The 11,881-nt window shown below is 40.2% G+C and overlaps 2 protein-coding genes across 2 annotated transcripts; one reads left to right on the top strand and one right to left on the bottom strand.

Annotated features, from left to right (window-relative positions):
- Positions 1-458: 458 nt before the first annotated feature.
- On the top strand, positions 459-3,804 carry LOC306763447 (ubiquitin-conjugating enzyme E2 A). Its single transcript, XM_079250254.1, has 6 exons — positions 459-629; positions 1,801-1,881; positions 2,052-2,077; positions 2,307-2,396; positions 2,491-2,579; positions 2,758-3,804. Exons 1-6 carry the CDS (start codon positions 586-588, stop codon positions 2,884-2,886), a joined length of 459 nt encoding a protein of 152 aa, XP_079106380.1. The 5' UTR covers positions 459-585; the 3' UTR covers positions 2,887-3,804.
- Positions 3,805-3,963: 159 nt separating this feature from the next.
- On the bottom strand, positions 3,964-7,943 carry nkrf (NFKB repressing factor). Its single transcript, XM_079249850.1, has 3 exons — positions 7,644-7,943; positions 7,182-7,300; positions 3,964-6,735 (listed from the first exon to the last, which is right to left on the bottom strand). Exons 2-3 carry the CDS (start codon positions 7,270-7,272, stop codon positions 4,490-4,492), a joined length of 2,337 nt encoding a protein of 778 aa, XP_079105976.1. The 5' UTR covers positions 7,273-7,300; positions 7,644-7,943; the 3' UTR covers positions 3,964-4,489.
- Between the last annotated feature and the right edge of the window lie 3,938 nt (positions 7,944-11,881).

Genomic DNA, 11,881 nt, shown 5'->3' on the forward strand with positions numbered 1-11,881 from the left:
TGTGGTCTTACAGCAGTACTGTAAACTGAAACAAGAGAACACTGTGTTAAGCAGACAAAACCTTTTACCTTAATTGGCCTTATTAAATTAAACTGACAAAGCTCAGCAGATAAATGGATGGTTTTAGGGTTACGGATGGACAGTGCCATGTCAGAATCTCGGTTCTGCTTACCGAGCAAACAATATAGGTGCAAATATATGACGTAATTTCAGCGGGAGGATTAAAGTGTATACACGGGGTACTCACAGAATTCTAAAATGTTAAAGCTCTATTTGTTAGAAGTTTAAATCAATCTAAAAATGTTTAATGTTCATAACTAACTCTTTACTTTCAGTGTTGTACTACAATTTCAACGTTGTGAGACTTAATACGGTTTACAAAAATGTGAAAATCCACATTCTGTGCCCTCTGCCCGGTGTAGTTGGTCGCGCCCGCAGATTCAGGCAGCCAAATATTTGTCAAACTAGTAGCCGACGTTAGCCAGTTAGCTGGAGTGAAAAAAAAACCTCAATATATAATACATATTTATTTTATTTTGACCTGCTTGTGTGATCGCCATCGATTTAGCCTTACGCGTTAACAGGATGTCAACTCCAGCTAGACGACGTTTAATGAGAGACTTTAAAAGGTAAGCAACAAAACAAGTGAGAAGTAGCTTCGCTAACATTAGCATTTGGAGGCTAGTTTGTTAGCCTAATAGCACTCCAAACTACAAACGCACCTTAAAATATCGGTATAGTTCTGTAAATACTATGTATGATTTAGCGTTCGTCTTATTAAGTATAAATTTGATGTAATTTAATTATTATTGCCATAATGACTTCTTAGTAATGGTCATGTAATGTTAACATTACTGGTAGATTGCTGGCACCGGCGTTAGCACAGCGATCAGGAGTTGTAACGTTTAGGTTGTGTAATTTTAGATCACTGCTCTCTTTTGGTGTTGTACGAACGTCACTGAAAATTTTAAGTACATACTTTCCTGAGCCTTTAGTGAAACTATATGTCTGTATACATGTGATTCCTTGAGACGTGTATTAGGTAAAGGGGAATGCTGTACAAGTCGATGACCAAAAGGCCATTAAAAGAGAGGTTTAGTTTTATTGCCTTAATACTCGCCGATAAAGGGAGCTGCTATCCCCCAGTGTTGAAAGATCATCGCTTAAGACTAAGGATCAGCAACCATCTGGCGTGCAGTTACTCAAAATCTCAAAATCCTGTGGCCACTAGGTCGCTGCATATGGGTTCTCTATACATGTTCCAGTTTCACGGAACCAATGGTCACCCAGTCTAAACCTGTTTGATCGATTATTATAATCTCTCGTTGGCTTCGCTTGACAAGTCGAATAATAGTTAAAAGAATAAATAGTTTAGCCTGTGCTTACATTTGCTCAGTCGTAAATGCACTGTCCATTTGAACTTGAGTATAAACTTCTTCTGTTTCTTACCATTTCATGATGGTATTACAAGATTACGAAAATCATTTGTAATTGGTAATGATATTATTTAATCTATGTTTACAATGTATAATATACTGTCTATCTGTGTGACTTGGTGAATAGTTTGCACCTGGAAAGCAGACAGAATTATCCCAGAATCATTTTATGTTGCCAGTTTGAGGGTTAAGAATTACCAAATGTGTCTCTAATTCATATTCACCAAAACTTTTCAGGTCACTTGTGTTAGAAGCTCCAGTTACTTATTTTTCATTAAATTCATATACCCTATAAAATACCTCTGATCTTTCAAAGTAAAATTCAGAGTATTTTGTGATATTACGTTTTTACTTCATCTGTCAGGCTGCAAGAGGATCCTCCAGCAGGAGTTAGTGGGGCCCCATCAGAAAACAATATCATGGTATGGAACGCAGTCATTTTTGGGTAAGTTAATGTTTAAAAAGATTTATTTGGACAGGGTTTAGTCATTAGTCATGTTTGAACAAACATGAATTGTATTTCAAGATGTAATTTACTGTGCTGCTTTTATGGATATTCTTTAAAAGACAATGTTGCAACTTATTTTACATGATTTTTGTTTCTTTTCATAAAAGACCAGAGGGCACACCTTTTGAAGATGGTAAGTCTGTCAAGTTCTTTGTCTCAATTTTTTTGTTTTGTTTTGTTTTTGTTTTAAATTTTTGTTTACAAGCATTGCAGTTAATTTGATTTAGATTATATTAAGATCTCTTCTGAATTTGGGATGTTTTAGTCCATTTCTAAATAGAAATTTGATTAGGATTTCAAGTTTTATAACTTTAATCCATTAGATTTTCAGTTAATACTATGCTGCTTCCTTTTGCTTTCAGGAACCTTCAAACTTACCATTGAATTCACAGAGGAATATCCAAATAAACCTCCCACAGTGCGATTTGTCTCCAAAATGTTTCATCCAAATGGTATATAGAATATTACAGGAAATATTTTTTCTTTTATTGTCTGTAAAACTGATCAAATGTTTAAGGCTTTTTATCTTGTAAATGCTCTTTGCAGTGTATGCAGATGGCAGCATATGCTTAGATATTCTTCAGAATCGCTGGAGTCCAACCTATGATGTCTCTTCAATCTTAACTTCAATACAGGTAATGTACCATAATACATCATATATATTCACCAGTGTGAACAATTTACAAATAATAAGCTTCGTAAACACAGTCATTGCATGTTTTGCACACACATAATGAATAACTACCCTTAAGTGAGTGTATTTTAAAACTTTATTGGAAATCTAACCTGCTGGTGCTCTGTGTTTATTTTAAGTCTTTACTGGATGAGCCAAACCCAAACAGTCCAGCCAACAGTCAAGCTGCCCAGCTCTACCAGGAAAACAAACGGGAGTATGAGAAGAGGGTTTCTGCTATTGTTGAACAGAGCTGGCGTGACTGTTGACCTTTGTTGTCATTGGAGCATGAAGTGTCCAGCCCAGAATCAAGAAAACACAGATCAAGAAAACAAATCTCACAGATGTTAACACACCTTGAAACCCTTCGGTATATTTGTCCAGAACTGTTACAAAATTTGTATGCTGTTGTGTTGTGGCATTCACTTCTGCCGAAAGCTGTTGTTGGGCGATAGTGGATGTTTGTTTAGAGTTAATGTACCTTGTTATACCTGGGTTACTTGCTATATGCCACAACAGTTGTTTTTTTTTTGTTTTTTTTTTTTTAAAGAATTTGTGATGGCCAATCTCTCAACTTGTTGCATATGATGACAGTTAAGTAGACGTGCTTGCTGTGTGGTTTGCTGTGTAGATACTTTCAGTTTGTATTTACAGAAAACAAAGCAGTTGACGGGTTTGTTCTTTTTCATTGAGCCCCTACCCTTTTTTTTTTTTTTTTAATTCCCCCTTTTCTCTGCATATTAAAAGCCTTCAGGAGGGATAGAAAATTAAGCAAGCTTGGACATCCATCCCTCTAACTCAACAGATGCCTTTTGGGGGAGTCTTTTTCTATCAGATTTCATTTTGTTTTAATTTTTAATATCTTCTAGATATTGGTAAATGTGATCAGTTTCAGTACAGGAAGAAGATATTTTGTACCCTTACTGGGAACTTAATTTGACTTTACAGTTCCATAATTGTAACATTTAACCCATTTAAATGGCACGTACAGATCTACCTGGTACCACATTCACAGGACACATTAAGTCTTTGGGTTATAGTGTGTGAAAATATTTCTATAAAATTTTGCAATCTCAAGTCATTCATCACAAAAATTACACTGTTTAAAGAGTATGGTGTACATTTTCTTAAGACTTTGCACTGGTAACCCATATAACAAACTGTACATTCTCTTGTAAATAAAATAAATATACATCAGTCCTGTGTTTGTTTTCTACCCATTTAGCATCTTAATTGAGATCAGCCTGTTGATGTTTATCAGTTTGAATTTATTCAATATTTACACCTGTGAAAACAGACAAGTTAACCATACATACACAAATGAACATTTCACATGTAACAAGGATCACAGCATAAGTTTCATGTGAAGAATACAAGCATTGGTGCAGCTTGCGGTGATCTCCAGGTATAGAAATATAACACACTGCTGAAAGCAGATACATCACTATAGTGAGTGATATGAACTTGTAGCTACAGTTCAGATAATGCCATCTAATCATCTTTCACAAGTCAGCTGTCTACAATATTTCCATGCAAAGAAATTTTGCATTTTCCGCCAAAGTTAAAAAGTACAAAAACAGGATCATTTTAGTATTTAAAGTTATTTAAATATGAAATAACTTTTGCATCAGAACATGACCCCACAAAGCACTTACAGCTCCGATAATGGAAAGGCTGGAGACGGAAAACAACATTTCTCATCTTGAAGTCTCCTAAAACGGAAGTACTATGGCAAAGGAATGGAAAAACTGCAAGTTGTACCTGGTAACATTTGGTTGTTGAATTTTTTTCACTTAAGTCTATAAGCAGGTACACTTAAAAGTCATTTCTTTTTAAATCAAAGTAAATGAAAATGTCTATTTTTCATGCAGTTCAGTGATTTGCCTGAGGTTTAACAAGCTCATATCGTCCCACCTGCCCCTCCTGTAAAAGCTGGCCAATAAGTTGGTCTTTGTGTACTTTTCGGCTGACAATGAGGAACCGTTGTCTTCCCTGTCCATATGACTTGCTTCGTAGGCCATACTTTTGAGCTATCTGGTGAATCTGCTTGCGCTCATCATTGGTGAGATCAGTTGAGAACCGAAGGTCGTCCTGGCTTTCTGAACTAGCATAGTTACGAATGATGTCCTCAATGTCATGCTTGCTGAGTTGAGTTCCTGTTTTATCTGTGTCCATACCCAAACCTTCTCTCGAGAACTGCTCCTTCACTTTGATTGGTTCAGCGATGCCTTCTCCGTCTCGGCCCAGCCCACCTCCTTTCCAGCCCATTTTCCGAAGCAGCTGGTTTCCAATGTTGTCTTCTTTAATTTCTTGCCTTGTGGCTTCCTCGCCTGAGCGAGCCATGATCTGAGAACGGGATATAGCGTCCGTATGTCCCTCCTTTCTCAGGTTGGATTTGACTACAGCTTGGGTCTGTCTCAAAGTAGCTAAAGCCTCCTTTGCTGCAATGTGTTTTACAATTTTCTTAGGCCCAATTCCTGCTGCAACATATTGTCCTTCTAGGTAAACTTCACACTTCCAGCGATGATCAGGCAGAACTGAAAACTTGTAATCAGCAGTCACTTTATTAAACTGAGCTGTATCATTAATGATACAGATTGCATTGTCAGAGTTCTCCAAAATTACCAGCTCACTCAGATGCTTCTTTTTGCCACATTGCTGCCATCCACCAGAATCTGGCTGGATATTTCCTCTGAAGTAATGAGATTCCTGTTGCTGCTGCTGCTTTTGTTGCTGCTGTTGCTGTTGTTGTCGTTGTGCTTGGTTCAAGCGAAGTTTTCTCACAGCCTCTCCAGCTGCTGCATGCTTTGAGCTCTTTTTAGTCCCTGTGGCCTGTCCTACCAGCTCATCCTGCACAAAAACACTACACAGCCATGCATTGTTGTCAGGTAATGGATCAAACTTATAGTCTATTTGCATGCGACTGAAAGCCGCAGAGTTGTTCAGAATGCAGATTGCATCGTGAGCATTGTCCATGACGACAAATTCTGTCCAGTGTTTATGTTTGTCAGGCTCAAAATGACCCTTCGAACTGGGTGTTGGTTTCTCTTCCGGGTTCCGAAGTGCAGGCAGAAACGCTGGTGTTGGACTGTGCATCTGGCACACAACCATATCATTAACCATTAAGTGTCTGTATTTACGCTGCACAACGCGAACTTCAACTGGTTTAAAGAAAAGCTTAACTGCCTGCTCAGAGGCCCGGTCCCTCGCTCCATTCTTACTGCCAGAGTATCCTGTAGCAAGATACACACCTTGACATCTCAGTTCACAGGCATAACCATCTGTTGGTACTTTCCTATTCTTCGGTAAGTCAGTCTGAGGAATATCCTTCAGGTTAACATAAATATACTCAGGATTGGTTTTGCAGGCCTGGATACTGCGACTTAGCATGAAATTATAGTTTGGTGAGTCACTTCCAGTCATCAGCACAGGGTCCCTAAAGGCAACTGCTAATGCATTTGCAACACTCATTATCAGCCTTTGCTTCTCTTCCAATATTGACGGAGATATTGGAAGAGGTTGTGAAGACCCTGATTGAGACACGGTAGGACTGCTCCTGCCAGGGCTGTCGTAGACTCTGATAAATGGTCGACTTGATGATGGCCTGTCCTGACGACTATACCCAAAGCCCTGACGTCCTGATTCCCAGCCTCCTGACCTGTTCCCTCCCCCATATCCATTATATCTCTGAGGCTGACTATAAGAGTCTAAACTGTAAGAAGAAGTGTGGGCTTCATACTTGGCTATGTACTCCTGCTGCGTTTTTGTCATGAAATTTGAAGACGACCCATGACCTCCATAACCAAGTCCGCAAGTGCTACCTGAGGAAATCTCTCCATCTCTATGAGAACCCCAAGAATCAGATGTAAATGATGGCACTCTGTCAAAAGAGGGCCTAAGGGAAGAGAAGCCCTGTGCTCTGCTGAAGCTGCTATAGGAGGAGTGTTTAGAGTCCCACTGTCTTGTTCCATACGACTCGCTCTTCCTGCGTTCTTTGTTGTTCTCTTTCTCATCAGTACCAATTCCTCCACTGCTTCCACCACTGACAAAGTGCACAGGCTCAAATCGTGGTTTGGAACCAAATTTTGTGACAGGCATTTTCCTCATAGGTTCGTCTCCTGTAATATCAAAACCTACTGTTAGAAAACATATAAATTCTATGCAATTATAGAGTGCTAATGACTATATTAAGAAAGATGACAATAGCAAACAAGTTGAAAATTCATCAATATAATTTTTTCTCAATGAAAACATCTAAACCAAACAGCATTTGTCATGGTCTATTTGAAATTAAACACCCCTATTGGGAATGAAAGGGTTTGACACGATGATTTATTTTTTTTTTTTTAAAAGCAAAAAAGGTGTCCCAACCTGAAAATCCCAACCTTGCTTTGCTTTTGGCTCTATTGTATTACAGTTTGAAGCACATAATTTATTTCCTTGTTTGCATAATTTTAAGACAATAATGATGCATTTCATGACAAAAATAAATAAAACAATTAAGTGTAAATTCAAATTAAAAAGACAAAACACAGAAAAACATGCCACAAAACATATCACTCACTGCCATCAGAAGAAGTTGGTCTCTTTTTTGCTTCAAAGCTAGGATTTGAGTCAAAGGAGGGCATTTCGCCAGTGCCAGTCCCTTCCGCCATCACCGTCCAAATCAAACCCAGGCCATACCTGTTAACATAGCCAAAAACCTGTGTCAGTCTTTAGTAAGAATGGATGAGCATCTGACCCTGAGTTAACGCTCCATGCTGTTTTAAGTGGCACCACCTGCCAACACCAGGCAATGGCTGCAATACAGAATATAATAAGAAATTATAAACTCTACACACACATACTCAAACATCATATATAAATACATCGGATTATATACATTCGCAATATATATACGCTGGAGAAGCACCTGGCTTTCGAGCCAACACATAGCTTTGCAAGGGACGCAATAGTCAGTACACACGTTTAATATGCCAAAGTACAAATATGTCTATTAAGTTGATTAATTGTACTGTAGTCTTACCTTAAGGTGTAGCCTTCAGTTTGACTTGTAAGTCTTTCATTGTACTGAGCAGAACACAGCGGACTTAAAACTTCTTCCGGCTTTAATAATAGTGTTAGCCTCTCAGCTAACTACAGCTGACAACCCACTGCTAATACTAGCTACCTAGCTGTCTCTGTAGTTAACCAACCGCTTAAACAGTTAAACGTTTCTAAAGCTACTAAATTTACCGTGACCTATACGGAAACTAACAACCCAGTGTGTCAGACAGGTGGGTGAGAGCGCTGCGTAATAAACAAATATACACTGGACTAGTTTGAAGCATCCATTTTCTGGTTCTAGCTTCAGTAAAATCATGGCGTCTGATACCGCACTGACCCACAATGCATTGCGATGTCAAGCGGCATTTACAGCCATAGAGATCATATATACGTATATATGATGTCTATGTTTATAGCACGAAAGCTCTTCAACAATGTTAATGTGTGGCTTCTTCATTAATCATATCCGTAGCGGACCTCCCAACTCAAGGATGAGGCTTGACTGATTATTTTTTAGGTTTAATGGCAGTAAACCCGCAAATTCACCGTAAGAGCTGGAAAATACACAGAAAAGGCATTTAAGTAACAGTCCGACTCTTACATCTTTTATAATAAATTTAAATCTGGCAGTAAACTCATTAAATTGTTTTATGTGACAATATAAACATCCAAATAGTTTCGTTATAAACATATTAAACATACATTGTTCCTCTAACAAGGGGGCTGCTAATCATAAAAAAGAAGACTATGTTCTTTTGTAAAACTACCATTTTACCGTCTTTTTAGTTGCCGTTAAGTGCGCTTGCACCACCACAACTGATAGGCGGAAGTACCTTCAAAATAAAAGCGTTGACGGAACGTTAACAGTAGCAAGTGCTAAAATAAAATATTACCTTAAGAAATTACTTGTGGTTCTTTACAATATCTATTTACTTATTTTTCTGACGCTTCCTTTTTTTACTGTATTTTCCAACATCACCCTTTGTTCATTATAAATATTATAGAAAACAATATTGAGGGCTGCACGGTGGCACAGTGGTTAGCACTGTGGCCTCACAGCAAGAAGGTTGCTGGTTCAGTCCTTGGCTGGTTTGGTCAGTGGCCTTTCTGTGTGGAGTTTGCATGTTCTCCCTGTGTATGCATGGGTTCTCTCCAGGTACTCCAGCTTCCTCCCACCATCCAAAGACATGCATGATAGGTTAATTGGTCACTCTGAATTGCCCCTAGGAGTGAGTGTGAGTGTGGTTGTTCATCTCTCTGTGTGTGGCCCTGCGATGGACTGGCGAGCTGTCCAGGGTGTACCCTGCCTGTCACCCAAAGCCAGCTGGGATAGGCTCCAGCTTCCCCACAACCCTGAATTGGAATAAGCAGTTTGGAAAATGAATGAATGAACAATATTGAATCACCACTGGAAAAAAATGACAAAAGAAAGCTTTGGGTAGAGTGTTTAAACTGGCAATGATAACTTTATTGTATTTTCAGCAAGGAATATTATTTGGTTTTCAGCAGCAGCACACCATTTAGGAACACACATCTTCAAGTATTTTATTTTATTTTATTTTATTTGTTTAGGCAACTCTTTCAGTAGGAATGAAGATTAAGGGTAAATCCTCTTCTCACATTCAAGAAATAGCTTACTTCAGCGTACACCCTGTAGGTGGGTAAATGACCTGCTTTAATTTACTGTAGAACGGATACATGGATTTGTCCGTGCCTGCCTGAACAGGAGCTTTATTAGAAGTCCCACCACCAATGAAAAAAAAATCCATCTATCCATTTTCTACCACTTATCCGGGGTCGGGTCGCGGGGGCAGCAGCCTAAGCAGGGAAGCACAGACTTCCCTCTCCCCAGCCACATTTGCCAACTCTGCGGGGAGGATCCCGAGGCGTTCCCAGGCCAGCCGAGAGATATAATCCCTTCACCGTGTCCTGGGTCTTTCCAAGAATCTCCTCCCAGAGGGACGTACCCGGAACACCTCACCAGGGAGGCGTCCAGGAGGCATCCTGACCAGATGCCTGAGTCACCTCAACTGGCTCTTCCTGATGCAGAGGAGCAGCGACTCTACTCTGAGCCCCTTCTGGATGACCGAGCTTCTCACCCTGTCTCTAAGGGAGAGCCCGGCCACCCTGCGGAGGAAACTCATTTCAGCGGCCTGTATACGAGATCTCATTCTTTCGGTCATGACCCATAGCTCATGACCATAGGTGAGGGTAGGAATGTAGTTCACTGGTAGATCAAGAGCTTCGCCTTCTGGCTCAGCTCCGTCTTCACTACGACAGATTGGCGCAGAGTCCGCATTACTGCAGAAGCCGCACCAATTCGTCTGTGGATCTCACGCTCCATCATTCCCTCACTCGTGTACAAGACGCCAAGATATTTAACCCCTTAAACGGCGGCCCGCGGGTCGTTTTACGTGTTTTTGATATATCATGCTCGTACAATAGCTTAGACGTTTCCTATTTCAATAAATCTACGCATGACGCACCGTTAGGCTCTCCCCTTCTGATATACCCCATTTTTGACCAACTGGATTGATTCATGGTCCTTCCTTAGCCAATAATACCCACTGAGTGTCAACCCAAGTGGCCTGACAATCACAGAAGTTTCCGCTTCCAGACCTCTCCCACTGGCTCTGATACCAGTTCTGACACCACTGTGGTATAGCCATTTAAATTCCCGTCAAAGCGATGTGCGGCTTCTGTATGTGGGATGTAAAATGGCTTCAGAAAGTCCGTGCATAAACACTTGTGACAACGTGCATACTTGTGTGCATCCATGCGCACACAAGTGTCTGATTCAATTTTTCAATTCAATTCAACTTTATTTGTATAGCGCCACTTCACAACAGTGTTGTCCCAGGGCACTTTACGTGCACGAATCAACATCATTTCGAGCCAATTTATACATATCCTATAATAGAAACCAAGTGATTGCATCAAGTCATGACTTCGATCCAATCCCCCATCCTGAGCATGCACGCGGTGACAGTGGGAAGGAAAAAACTCCCTTTTAACAGGAAGAAAACCTCCAACAGAACCCGGCTCAGGGAGGGCAGCCATCTGCCTCGACTGGTTGGGGTGGAGACGACAGGAAAGACAGCCTGATAGCTAAAGGCCCTTCCTCCCATAGTACTCTTTGAGACTCTAGTAACCACCAGTAAACCTGCAGTCTGAGAGCGCAGTGCTCTATTTGGAATGTATAGAACTATAAGATCTTTTATGTAAAATGGAACTTAGTCATGGAGAGCTTTATATGTGAGGAGAAAAAAATTTAAACTTTATCCTGGATTTAACAAGGAGCCAGTGTAGAGAGGCTAAAACTGGTGAAATATGATCTCTCCTGCTATTCCTCATCAGAACGCTCGCTGCAGCATTTTGGATCAGCTGGAGACTTTTTAGGACATATTTGGGACAACCCATAAATAAGGAATTGCAGCAATCCAGTCTGGAAGTAATAAAGGTATGGACTAATTTTTCTGCATCTTTCTGAGACGAGATGGCCCTAATTTTTGCAATATTACATAGGTGGAAGAAGGCGATTCGAGAAACCTGTTTTAAATGTGAGCTAAAAGACATAGACTGATGCATAGACTGTATATAAAGAGATGGACGTAGTCTCCGTGACGTCACCCATAGGTTTCTGAAGAGCTGAATTGAAGCTTGGTGGGCGGTTCCTACCGTCGCCATCTTGGCAGCGTCATGCATGTCGTCTCGACCGGAAAATACAAATATGGGCAAAGAGGTGGAGCTGAGAGGGGAGCCATGAGTGTCATGGCGGATGATTGATAACGGGAGCTAACCAACTAACGGATGTAAGCGGGCTAAAGCTAAGTCACGTTGTTAACCGGCTAAAAACAGCTGTTGTTCTACGCTTTTCTTACTTGAAGCCGGAGATCGGTACCTGTCAATCAAAAGGACATGCCCCTAAATATGCCAGACTTTGAGATTAAATTACTTTTAAATGGGCGCGTTAGAAAAAAATTCACTCCCCCACACAGTTGTCATGAAGGTAAACCTGACCTATAAACTGAAAATGGATTTTTGAACCAGGCTGTAAACATGTTTATTTCTGCCATGAAGTTGGCCTTTTTAACATTGGAGTCTATGGGGATTTGCTCTGTTTTGCAGCCAGCCCCAAGCGGATGAAGGGGGAACTGCAGTTTTATGCACTGCCGCATAGGCTTTACTTTTAACTGCCACAAAAAATAAATTCATTTT

The sequence above is a fragment of the Telmatherina bonti genome (genome assembly GCF_933228915.1).
Source record: "Telmatherina bonti genome assembly, chromosome: 12".
In the NCBI taxonomy this organism is placed as follows: domain Eukaryota; kingdom Metazoa; phylum Chordata; class Actinopteri; order Atheriniformes; family Telmatherinidae; genus Telmatherina; species Telmatherina bonti.

Bases quoted from the DNA above. Each gene is read 5' to 3' on its own strand.
- nkrf (XM_079249850.1), bottom strand. From the start codon at position 7,272: ATGGCGGAAGGGACTGGCACTGGCGAAATGCCCTCCTTTGACTCAAAT. The intron at 6,736-7,181 runs GTGAGTGATATG...TTGATATTACAG, and splicing joins ACCAACTTCTTCTGATGGCA to GAGACGAACCTATGAGGAAA.
- LOC306763447 (XM_079250254.1), top strand. From the start codon at position 586: ATGTCAACTCCAGCTAGACGACGTTTAATGAGAGACTTTAAAAG. The intron at 1,882-2,051 runs GTAAGTTAATGT...TTTTCATAAAAG, and splicing joins TGGAACGCAGTCATTTTTGG to ACCAGAGGGCACACCTTTTG. The intron at 2,580-2,757 runs GTAATGTACCAT...GTTTATTTTAAG, and splicing joins CAATCTTAACTTCAATACAG to TCTTTACTGGATGAGCCAAA.